Raw genomic sequence first — 12,325 nt, 5'->3', positions numbered from 1 at the left:
CATATATTAAAACTAAAAAACTTTGCTGCGATTTTTTATTTTTTTTATTTTGTTTTTTGTGAGGTATATCTATCAAACATTATACAATTTAATCTTGCTTCTAACCGTGGAGGGATTGACAACCCCTCTACGTGTTGGGTTGCAAGTATTTGTTGTTTGTGTGCAGGTGTTGTTTACATAGTGTTGATTGGTTCTCCTACTGGATTGATAATCTTGGTTTCATAACTGATAAAAATACTTGTCTCTACTGTACTGCATCATTCTCTCCTTCTTCGAGGAAATCCCAACACAGCTCACAAGTAGCATCCACGGAGCATAAATACCATCAACCGGATAATACCTCATATTGTAGTCATGACCATTGAGAGTATAGTTGCACAGAGGACTTGTCCCGCATTCAACATAGAGAACAATAGGGATGGTTGCAACACGTTGATGCCATTGTGAGACCCGGGCATGCCAAAGTGTGAAATCCAGAGGTCTTGTGATGCAACTACTTCAAGAATGATATTAGGCTTCTTAACATGACCTCGATAATCCTCCTATTTAACAGATGGGCATTTCTTCAATTTTGATTGCGTGCAATCAAGGGATCCGAGCATACTTGGCCACTCTCTTTCCTCCAAGAGTGTCATGAGCTTTTTGGTGTCTGCGACAACTGGTTCTCTGAAGTACTGTAGTCCAAACACCTTTACCATCGCAATAGCAAGCATGACCATGTCATTTCCGCATGTGCTTTTGTATATCCGGAGGTACTCGTCCCACGAATTTGCGGTCATGCCATAGGCCCCAATGCAGTTGTGCACTTCTGATAACCATAGAAGCCAATGGTTCCAACGGTGTCCTTCAAGATAAAGTAATCATCTTAAGTTCAAACACCATTATAGAGCGATCGGAAACATATATCTGCATCTGAAAGCGCCGACCGCATCTGAAAGCGCCGACAAAAATGGTTCGCAAATAGGGTATCAGGGACAAAGTAGTCGTCCATCAGCATCAAATGCCCCCTGTGCCCTATTCCGGTTCAACACTCGATATCTCTTGATTGGTCCCTTGAAATTGAGAACTTGTTCCTCCGCACGCTCTACGTCTGCAAGGACCACTCTCGTCACCTTTCATCCTCATCTAGGACGAATCCGTTAAGTTGTTGCATTTGGCCAATCGTCATGCGTGGTGTCCGCCATGGACAACATCTGCAAAGGCAAAAAACGCCTAGGGAGCGGACCATACCTGGGTGGGTGGCGGACAAACAAGGGATGAAACGAAAGGCAAATCACGCCTAGGGAGTAGACCATACCTGGGTGGGTGGCGGACAAACAAGGGATGGAACGACAACGGACTCCGGCAAGGCGGTACAACGGTAGCACCAGTCTAGGAGGGAGCGGATACAAAGCAGGAGGGGGAGGTCCGGACGCTCAAAATCTTCCCTCGGTTTGGTGCCGATTTGCAGGAATTCGAGTCGCTGCATTGGATGGCAGCTGTGTCCGTACGTTTAGTGGCGGTTTGGTGTATAGCTTCCGAGCTGCCGTTATAGTGCAAATATAATCGCACGATGATGAAACGAGACCCGGATTTATGTGGTCCTGCAGCGTAGGAAATACGCTGATGTGCTTTACCTGTCATGACACACATTGTAGTCTGAGGCTCTGAGCTCGCTCACGGTTCAGCTGGGGCGGCGCATTGAAAAGATTGCATTAAACCCACGATCAAAATAAACGCTTAGTATTAGTTTGCTGAAGACTGGTCGAGGATGAGATATTAATAATCATTAAACAAGGTACACAACCGTTGCAAATCTCTTGGAGCAAGGACAGACCTCAAACTATGAAGAAATCTAAGGCAGCTGGCCAATACTGTTTTATAAGAATGAGAAGATAATCAAATGAAAAACAGTACGCTGACCTCCAAACCGAAGAAATGCTAATGCCATAACGGTAAGTGTATGTGAAACCACGCAGCTCTAAGATCAAATAAGATCAGAAATCCCATAGATAACATATACCTTCAACAAAATTGTGTTTCAAGGAAAACTATCTGTAAAGTACACAGCAAGGTCGAAAATGGTGTCATCAAGGTGTGCAGCCACGAGACTAGTTCAAACACCTCCGCTCTCTCATCTATCCAGGTTACTTGTGAAGGGCTGCCCTCGATTTGTCTCATTCTAGATCCTGAAATGTCTAGCTAGGCCCAGCAACCTCGAATCTATTTGTTTTTCTTGGCTTTGTCCTTTGCAAACGCGGTACCCTGCAAGGCAGAACAGATTGGTGTTATATCGATAAGCTTTAGCACCGGACTCAGCTGAACAAAGATATATTGGTGGAGGTCGAATGATACCTCCAGCCACTCGTCCATGTTGGCATCAGTTGTTCCAGTTCCGAGTTCCACCTTGGGGCCTTTCTTTGTTTTCTACATCACATAAACAAGTATATAGAATAAATACACAACACTGAGACGAGAGCTAAATAACAATTATGCATCTCAAAGCATGCGATCCTGCTAAATCAGCTACAGGATCTTAGGGACTCCTAAGCTACAAAGCATGGACACGGCTGGAAGTGCCGAACTACCGTTCTGATACGGCAGGATACGGGGATACGGCGGGATACGCGAACTTTGCAGTATCCCCCGAATTTCGATTTTGAAAAAAGAAAAAAACACAGGGATACGGCAGGACACGTGCGGGATACGTTTGGGACACGGCCTGGCCCAAAACAGCCTCGGCCCAACCCAGTATACATAACCTACTTGCAGGAACTCCCGCACGCTCTCGTCTCAAGGATGAGGTGCTCCCTCCCAGCCTCCCCGCGCCGCCAGCCTCCTGGATCGAGGCCGCCGCCGCCGGCGGCGACGACGACGCCTGGATTCGACCGGCGACCACTGGTGCTACCCCAAGCCTCGCAGGTAACACAGCAGCCTCTCCCCTCTCCTCTTTCCTCAACCTCTTCCTCTTTTATTCTTCAGATTTGCTTGTGCTGCTGGATGTTGCTTGCTTTTTTTTGCGGGAAGCTGGATGTTGCTTGCTGGCTTGCTGCTTGCTTGTGCTGCCGCTCATGCTTGTGCTGCTGCTGCCCATGCTTGCATTGTCTTCCAATTATGTCTTGTCTTCTAATCTTCTGTACTGTCTGTGTTTGATGTGTTTTGCAAGACAGATGCAGCTTGCAATGACAACATGACATGGGGGGATGAGGATCAATCAATCATCACTTGATAAAAGACACACCAAATGGGGCACTATCCTCTATTATGATCTCTTTCTCATTAATTTTCTCTCTTAGTTGCATATTATATGGCATATTTCTATTTTATTTTATATATACTCGCCGTATCCCCGAATGGCTGTTTTTAAAAAATGCGGTATCCCGTATCCCCTTATGCGTATCCCCGGCTTTCCGTCCCCGTGTCCGTGCTTTTTAGCTCCTAAGCAGTCACCAGGAAGTAGCCTGGATTAGCTGTTCAGATGATTCCACAATGGATATCTCATATTTCCAGAAGAAAAAGAAAAAAAAATAGCACTACAGAAACATAAAGTAGGGGAATGCGAATGAACAATCTCAGGGTTCAGTTCACTAGTTCAGCATAGCATATCACTGTCAAAAGAGGATTACCTTCGAGAGCTGTTGCACTTGACCATAAGCCCACAATCCTAGGAGACCAAGAAGTGCAATTCCAAGGGTAATAAGGAACACAGATTCAACACTCAGTAACCCTCCGACCTCAACAACCTCAATGGTGCCATTGTAGAATACGTTCTGATAAGGGTGCTGATCAATCTCGTACACAATGTAACCAACAAGATCATATGCTCCAGGCTGCAAGGGGACAAGCATCAGACCTTCATGAAGTAAGAAATGAGCATCTTCTCTTTTTATGAGAGGCATCTTCAGTCTTTAGTTGTTCCAAAGGTAAAGAAAATAGTAAGCTTGAGAATTGAAACCTGCAAGAATTTGCTCACGGCAAATGTATAGGGAAAGGTTGCTTGCACAGAGACAGGAACTGATGCATTGTAGAAACTCTGCAAGAAAGAAGACATGAAATCTTCAGCGAGAATGGTTCTGACTGTTTAAAAACATGATTGGCTCGGTAAAGTATAAACACGTGGCGATCACTTTATGTCCACACACTCGACTAATTCCATGTTAATAGTTTCAGAAATGAGATTGCCAAATCATAGTAGGATTCAAACATTTCTAGAACCCTTGCTACCCTGCACCCTGCCCACACGATGGCCATTAGCTCCTTCCGCTTCACACACACCCTTGCTACCCTGCACCCTACTCCACTAGGGGTCACACCCATCCAATCCAGGGCTATAATTATTTCTCAGTCTTCCGAAGGTAAAAACAAGTTCTTGGGCAATCAGAATTAAGTAAATGATGACTGAGTACGACAATTAAGATGATCCATAATTGACAAATGAGAGTTTCAGTTACTTCAGCTAGCATAGAACATAACTCAGCAAGCAACAAAACCATATGTTTCCTCACCTGAACTGTAAGGTTTTGTCCATACATTTTATGATCATAAGGAAGATGCAGGGTTGAATGGACAGCAACCACATTCAAATTTGATTCACCTGTAAACACAATATACAAGTGTGAGCGCGATCAACAGGAACTAGCATGGTAATAAAATATTCAGTGCAGAAAAATTGTGATTCTATCAAAAATATGCGGTTTACGTAAAAGTAGCTCTGTAGAAACATACAAGCAAGGATGACAGAGAACAGAAGTACTGAACTACTCAAACAATCTCATACATTGCATACCAACCAAATGTAGATGAATTTGCAGTAAGTTAGACATAAAGCAAAAAAAAAAAAACTGGCAGCACGCATGTGCATAAAAGAAAGAGAACTTCCACTGAGTAGTCCCAAGCACACCACAATCCAAGCCTAGTAGTAAATGTAGGTGCTAGAGAAAAGAATCGCAAGTTGGAGAAAACAGCCTTAGTTACCCTCATTTTGCAGGCCAACCAAGAGCTCAGTTTCTTCACCCGCTGGTACAACTGCAACCAAATAAAAAGATGGACATATTATTGATTTCTGAACTCAAGAAAGATGGGAACAAACTTTCAACATAAATGGTTGCTCTAGAAGTAATTCATATTTTAGTATGCAAATAGTAAATACATACAAAACTCTACATAATTCATGGAATCTTTTCATCAGCTCAATAAAAGTAACAAGTTTATAATCTTCTGAAAGTACAATGAGTGGCAAACATACATGGTCATATCATATTGAATATCAAGGTACATAATTCCAGTTGCTTAGAGATGGTTATATACAATTCTCATGACTGGTCATGGAAGAAGAGACTCAACAAAATTGCATACTATTAACTTACTTTTCCCAGCATTTTTGGGGAAGACACAAACAGTCTCCACACCAGGAGCAGGGCTTAAAGGCTCTTCACTGGAAACCGGAGTATCGTCACCCACATATCCTAGATCAGCCCCATCAACAACTTCTTGCATAGCAGCATCTTCCTCAGACTGAGCTCTAGCAACTGTAGGAAGAGAAGAAACATTTCAATCAGTCTTAGATGACACATGGAAGGAAAATGACTTGAAGCATCAATTGGGAGTCTTGATTGCTAAAAACAGAACACCACACGAGAGCACTCGTGCTACTAAGTTTGATCTCCTATTCATCAAAAAGAGTAAAGTAAATTGCAAATTTCAAACTGCTTGTTGGGACCAATTAATTTGCCTAGTTACAGCATTTAACTGTGGTATATAAAAATTAGAACCGAGTAACCACTACACCAATATACCCCTGAATTGCTAACCCATAAAGTATAGAGAGCTCGGAACATTTCAGAAGCTGCTAAATTCCCACGAAGATTCACTGCCGCAACATGCAAGCACGGCTAGAACATGCACGCGCTCAAAATAGCGTCCTCGTTTAAATTTCGCCCCCAAACCCCCCACCAACAAACCGGGTCTCTAGCCTCAGCCGGCCGCATCCAAGACCGCGCTCCGACGCACCGCACCTACGCCGCGCGCTATATCCAGGCGAGCGGAGCGATCTAACTAACCCGCCTAAAACCGGCCCGCTTCAAATTCCAGCCCGACCAGCACCACACCCTACAGGGCCCGATCGGCTCCAGCGCTCGCTCCAAATCGGCGCGCAGCCGGCGGATCTAGCGCCGCCCCGACGCGGAATTCCCGAGAGTACCAGACAGAGGAGCGGATCTGGGCGGCGGAGACCGAGAGGGACGCGTGGTTACCTTGGGCGAAGGGGGAGGCGGCGAGGAGGAAGGCGAGGAGGAAGGCGGAGAGCCAAACCCTAACCGCCATGGCCGGCTCAGTCAGATCGGATCAGGATGGAGGGAGAGGGAGGAGGTGGTGGTGCTGCTGGTCTTGGGCGCGTGGGTTTTTCCGGGGGGTGGACGTGGTGTGGCTACTAGTAGGAGGAGCAGAGGGAGTTGGCTGAGAGTTGCTGCCCATGCCACGAGGTCCACGGCCTCTAGTGACATGGAGGCCGGCGTCGTCATACCTTGCCGTGCTGGATTTTCCATTTCTTTTTTCCTCGGGTTTGTTGCTTTGGTTTTGGCACATTCAATTTGGTGTCCGGGGAGCGTGATCCGCGCTGTAGACCCTCTGACAGGTGGGGCCCGCTAGGTCTAGGTCTATCGTGCACATTTTTCTCTATCCAAAACTGGAAGACTTGTAGTACTCCATTCCTTTTTATTGCTCTGTATATGAACCTTTTTTTAAAACTATATTAACTTTGTTCTAAGCCAAGTGCTATATAGTTCGACTAAATTTATGAAAAATACTATAAATTTCCAATCATATTAATAATTGTATATGATGTGAAAATATATTTAATTACGAATCTAATGGCACTGATTTGGTAACATAAATGTTAATAAATAGATGAAACAGATGAGTACAAAAACATTCGTTACTGTTAATGATGTATAGCAAACAATTTCTACATTATCCTTGCAAAAAAAACAATTTCTACATCATCAACATTGAACTAAAGTTTGCAACAGAAAGTGCGAAAACAACTCAGCAAATATTTTGTCATATATGGATGTCATCTGTGTATCACACCTCAAGGGCCACACCAATCTTAAAGCACAAAGGAATGCTTGATTCAACCTGCTTAACTCCAACCAAAAGTGGTGAAACATTGCGTAGAGGCACAGCTACGGAAAGACGAGCTCAAGAGAGTGGAAGCGAGTATATGCAAAACGTTTCGATTATTTTAACAGCGCCAACAGTAAAACAGCAGCTGAATTATATCGTTCAGGCCGGAAGGACGAACGCAGCTACGACTATACTCCCTCCATCCCATAATAGCTTGCAAAAACGTCTTATATTATACTCCCTCCGTCCTAAAATTCTTGTCTTAGATTTTTTTAAATACGGAATACATCCGCATCTAGACAAATCTAAGACAAGAATTTTGGGACGAAGGGAGTACATTTCTACGGGTTCCACTGCCAGATAACGTAACAGCAAAGTTCAAACAAAGCATCCCCAAAGTGCTGTGCCGTCTCTATGGACTTGTGAAACCAACCGGACAAATGCGCCCAGCCTTTACACACTCGAGATACAACAAATGTATGTGAGGGTTGCTATTGTGACACACCACATCTAAGATAACAACAGTTCACGATTTGGTTTCGCGCCACGAATCACAGGCCCAGGAACATTGTATCACCATCGGTTATTTGGGACATCCAGGGATATAATGTATTTTCCGCTGCAGCGGCAATGTAACTGTAAGTGACATCAGTTGGACAAGTGCAGGTTTCTTATCTGGTGTGCCTGTCTTCCACCAGTTTGGATGGTTCAAATCCATGAACTTGCACTGCTCGCTCATCGCCTGGAGCTGGACATCCTTCTTGTCGACCATGGCATGTAGCCTAACATTTTCCTCAATCGCCTTCTGGACCTCGGCTTCTTTCTGTGCTTTCTCAGTCTCGAGCTGGCTAGTCCTTCTGGACCTCGGCTTCTTTCTGTGCAAAGGCAGAACCAGCAGAAAGTCAGACTTCTAGACTTGCCCAAGTCTATCTGCATCTTGTTGACCACTATAAATATCAAAAAACAGTTGGGACACAATCGAAGCATAAAACTGCTGCGTTTAGGAGATCAGTGCATTGAATTTGAATCTACTTAAAACATTTTATGTGGCAACAGCCTCCATCAGATATCAAGTGATAGAGGAGTATTAACTGTTTTAACCGATGGTTGCAATATATATAGCCAACGTAACTTTAAAAAGGCATATACAAACCTCTACCCAGATCTCTCACAGACAATGAAGTGGGTGAAGAAACTGATAACAAATGTGATACAGAGAGAAATCTAGTCATGCCATTTAAGTGCTAATCATAATATACTAGTATATGGTTGTGTGCCCTAAAGTCCATAGAAAAGATAGGGCTCATTTAGTAAAAAATAAACTGGAATTGCCAGCAGAAAATCACATATATAGTACTAACACAGCATTAGCATCATATATACTACAACAACAACAAAGCCTTTAGTCCCAAACAAATTGGGGATAGGCTAGAGATGAAACCCACAAGTTCTCGAAACCAACTCATGGTAACTCCGCCTATGTTGTCTCAACATAGCCGGTCCCAAGCCTGGGTAAAGGAGGAGGGTCGTGATAGTCTTGGCGAGCCAACATCAAAACTCAGCCACTCTTATGGAGATGAAACCCAGAAGAACATTAGCATCATGACTATTTTTGTTTTGCATCTCAAAGATACTAATGCTGACCGTATTACATAGTTCGATGCATAGCTGATTGAATATATTGTTAAGATGATAATCATGGTAATTACCAGTCTACCAAACTGATGCGTCAAAGTATCATGTGACAATAGAAGCACATCATAACATGCATGCCAGAATTTATGGAATGAATGGTTACTGCTGCTGCTTTGTTCAAAATTGGGAGGTTAAAATGAACTATTTCTACTCTTCTTTCATCTGTCATTTTCTTATAAGAGTTTGGCAAGGAAAATGAACCCATCACAATACATTCAGACAGGATGTAATTACTAGAAACAACATGAGACTTGTGAAAGTACCTGTCAAAAATCTTCTCCATTGTCTCAAATTGCTTCTTCGACGGAAAAAGATTTTCTCTAACATTAACAAGTGTGCTGACATAAGTTCTGAGCGAGTCAAAGTCATTCTTCACATGATTAAGCTCCTGCTCATTTTCAGCAGTGCGCTGCCTCTGTCGTGTGGTCTCCAGCCCCACATCTTCAACCCTATAAGATTTCATTCAGCATACCATTTTTACCCACTGCAAATTTCTACATCTCCTCGACTGTCACCGACATGGACTCAACCTGTGTGGTCTTCCTCCTGATCTCTTTCAACCTAATCCTCACAGTCCTTTCTCATTAGCAGTTTCAGACTCGGCCACAAACACTCGCTTCACAAGAGACTCTATGACGTCAGTCACCACACAGATGGACTTGAGAATGCCTTCATCCAGAGAATTGCAGTTTCCATGCGGCAGTTGTCCACACTTAGCATGGAGCCATCAGCCATGGGCATGCCCAGACCCTTAACTTCAATCGGCAATCTCATTAATATTTCTGATCCCCTTCTTTTATATCTTGAAGCAAATATGTGTCACCTCCAATAATCAATTACATTACCACAACAAAGTTAGACCAGGAAGTCCACAACAAAGTCATCATCACCTTGTGAGCTTACCAGGTCACACGAGGTGAACTATCTTAACATCTCATTTGTTGACTAACTGAGAAGTAAGATCATTGCTTCCAGTTTCTCTATAGGAAACCAGTGCTTTATGTAAAGACTTACTAAACTCACTGTTTCTGTATGCAAGAAGACCACTTATCCTTCTCATGCCTTCTGACATTCCAGATATCCCATAACAAGTTGACAAATCAATGCAAGTAACAGTGTCTGGTTTTAGCCCTAAAGCATGCATCCGCATGAACAAACTGAAAGCTTTATCCACCTCCCCACAGGAAGCATACACCTTGAAGGCAACATTGTATGCACATGGATCAATTGTCAACTCAGGCTTTGGAAGTTGCTCACAGACATTTAATGCAGCAGCATGCATGCCGGCCATGGAAAACAAGAATGCAAGTATAGCATGCTTGGCAGAACTCCTGCCATCACTGTATGCTGATTCTAACTGCAAAACTTCCTCTGATGAAATATTAATTTTATTCACTGCAGAAAATATCATCTGAAAGGTTGACGCATCTGGAAAGATGTTATCTTCCACCATTTTTTGCACCAGGTCTGCACAATCTCTCAAGTTGCCCTTGGCCACATAACATGCCATAACAGCATTGTATGCAGCACAGTCAGATAGTAAGCCTGAATTATCTAATTCATGAGCAATCTTAATGGACTCATTAAGCAAGCCCATGTTCTTGTAGAGAAACATCATGATAATGTATGAAACATCATCTTCCTGATTATTTCTCCTCAAATTGTCAAAGATTGCCTTAGCCTCAATGACCATCCCAAGTTTTGCATACAGGTTTAGCATGGTATTCGAGGCAATGATATCAGGGCCACCATCCATGTTCCTCATCCTTGTATACAAACCATGTGCTTCCTTCCAGCAATTGATCTTGCTGTAGGCCTTGATAACCGAAGTTAAGACAATATGGTTTGGAGTGATTCCAGATTCTTCCATCAAGTTGCCATAGTGCAGTGCCTTCTCCACTTGTCCTGTCTCCGCAAACATATTAATCAGCAAACCATAAACAACCACATTTGGTTCAACACCTGAGGCCTTCATTTCACTGTACAGATCTATAGCTTCAGATGCCAAGGAATTGCGAGAATAAGCTCTCATAACAGCAGAGTATGTGTCACACACCGGTTTAAATCCTGTGTCCTTCATTGTATGCAAGAGCTTCTTAGCTCTGTGTGGAAATCCACCGGCAGAAAACATCTGAATTAAGGAATTGTAAGTGCACTCATCTGGTGATATGCCACAGCCCTTCATGTTCTCAAGTAGAGAAATGACTCTATCATACTTTCTTGCTAAACCATAAGCCTTGACCATCACATTATATTCCACTATCTCCCTCTTGCCCCCAATCCCTCTATCACAGTGGAAAATATGCTCGGCTTCTTCCCAAAGACACCTATCTGCAAACGCATCCATGATGGCAGCAAAATTCTTGGATGAGACCTCCTCGCCTCTGCAATGCCTTTCAAAGAATGCATTTGCCTTATCAAGCAATCCCTGATCAATATACATCTTCATGACAACTGGCATGGACTGTTCATGAATGCTAGTGCCAGACTTGATAATTCCTTCTATCACATCTTCTGCTTCACGCACCAACTTCCTCTCACATAGCACCTGTAGCACAATCCTATAGCTCACAGCATCAGCACATAACCCGATCCTCCCAATTTGATGGTAGTATTTCAAAACTCCCTCCGCATCCCCCATTGACGCAAACAGCGTCATCATCACATTATATGTCCTAATATCTGGAGTGACCCCCCTGACGACCATGTTAGCTAGCAGCACCTCTGCCTCCTTGACGCTGCCACATGACCCAAATCCATAAATCATTATATTGAACGTACATATGTCTGGCATAACCTGATAAGCCAGCATGTCCACAAACATGTCCATTGCATCCTTGTGCCTCCCGGCCTTTCCATAAAGATCGATCATCGTGTTATAAGTTTCCACAAGCTTTGGCTTCCTAGGAACTTCCTGAATGACCAGTGCACCAGCAAAATCAAGTTTATCATGAAACACGTCGTCTATCAAGAATTTCATTGGTCCGTGTAAATCAACCGCTCTATATTCAAGATCAAGAAACTCAACATCGAACCTGCCAATGCACCAGTTATTGAAAAGGACGAGCGCGTCCATGTAGCGGCCACTGTTCTTGAGGATACGGACGAAGGTGTTCATGGATATCTCGTCGGGGGCAACACCCAGTGCGCGCATGTGCAGCAGAAGCAGGAGGGATTCCCGTGCCGAACCGGCCTTGGCGAGGGCATCGGCGAGCGCGGCGTAGGCTGGATTGGAGGGCGGGATGGCGTCTTCCTGGGACATCATGAGCCAGACGCGGCGGAGCTCGGGATACCGGCGCGCGCGGGCAAGGTGGCGGAGGAGCACGCTGTAGTGGACAGGGTTGGGCGCGTAGCCTGGGAGCGCGCGCACGCGGTCGAACAGGTCGTGGGCGCGTCGCCAGTGGCGCTGCCGCGAGAGAAGGGCGGTCTGCTCGCGCGGAGACATGGCGGCGAGGGAGTCATCGGACGGGTGGAGGGTGGCGGTGATGGGGTTCCTGGAGACGGTGGAGGTGGTGGCGGGGACGGGGGC

General features: G+C 44.4%; 2 protein-coding genes across 2 annotated transcripts; both read right to left on the bottom strand.

Annotated features, from left to right (window-relative positions):
• Positions 1-1,835: 1,835 nt before the first annotated feature.
• LOC119336161 (translocon-associated protein subunit alpha-like) lies at positions 1,836-6,401 on the bottom strand. The gene is made up of 8 exons (XM_037608176.1): positions 6,231-6,401; positions 5,346-5,507; positions 4,954-5,004; positions 4,485-4,573; positions 3,935-4,012; positions 3,606-3,809; positions 2,335-2,406; positions 1,836-2,244 (listed from the first exon to the last, which is right to left on the bottom strand). The coding sequence occupies exons 1-8, from the start codon at positions 6,298-6,300 to the stop codon at positions 2,203-2,205; spliced, it is 768 nt and encodes a 255-aa protein (XP_037464073.1). The 5' UTR covers positions 6,301-6,401; the 3' UTR covers positions 1,836-2,202.
• Positions 6,402-7,462: 1,061 nt separating this feature from the next.
• On the bottom strand, positions 7,463-12,322 carry LOC119339078 (pentatricopeptide repeat-containing protein At1g73710-like; the record flags this gene model as incomplete). Its single annotated transcript, XM_037611250.1, has 2 exons — positions 7,463-7,976; positions 9,060-12,322. A coding segment is annotated over one exon (2,592 nt), but the record flags the coding sequence as incomplete, so codon positions are not given.
• Between the last annotated feature and the right edge of the window lie 3 nt (positions 12,323-12,325).

The sequence above is a fragment of the Triticum dicoccoides genome, chromosome 7B (genome assembly GCF_002162155.2).
Source record: "Triticum dicoccoides isolate Atlit2015 ecotype Zavitan chromosome 7B, WEW_v2.0, whole genome shotgun sequence".
Classification (NCBI taxonomy): domain Eukaryota; kingdom Viridiplantae; phylum Streptophyta; class Magnoliopsida; order Poales; family Poaceae; genus Triticum; species Triticum dicoccoides.
Note: the sequence above shows the minus strand (reverse complement) of the source record. Positions and strands in the feature narration are given on the sequence as shown.

What these genes read in the sequence shown, in the direction of transcription:
- LOC119336161 (XM_037608176.1), bottom strand. Translation starts at nt 6,300, where the DNA reads ATGGCGGTTAGGGTTTGGCTCTCCGCCTTCCTCCTCGCCTTCCTCCTC. An exon ending in GGTTGGCCTGCAAAATGAGG is followed by an intron (nt 4,574 to 4,953) that starts GTAACTAAGGCT and finishes TTGTGTTTACAG; the next exon opens with GTGAATCAAATTTGAATGTG. An exon ending in ACATGGACGAGTGGCTGGAG is followed by an intron (nt 2,245 to 2,334) that starts GTATCATTCGAC and finishes TCTGCCTTGCAG; the next exon opens with GGTACCGCGTTTGCAAAGGA.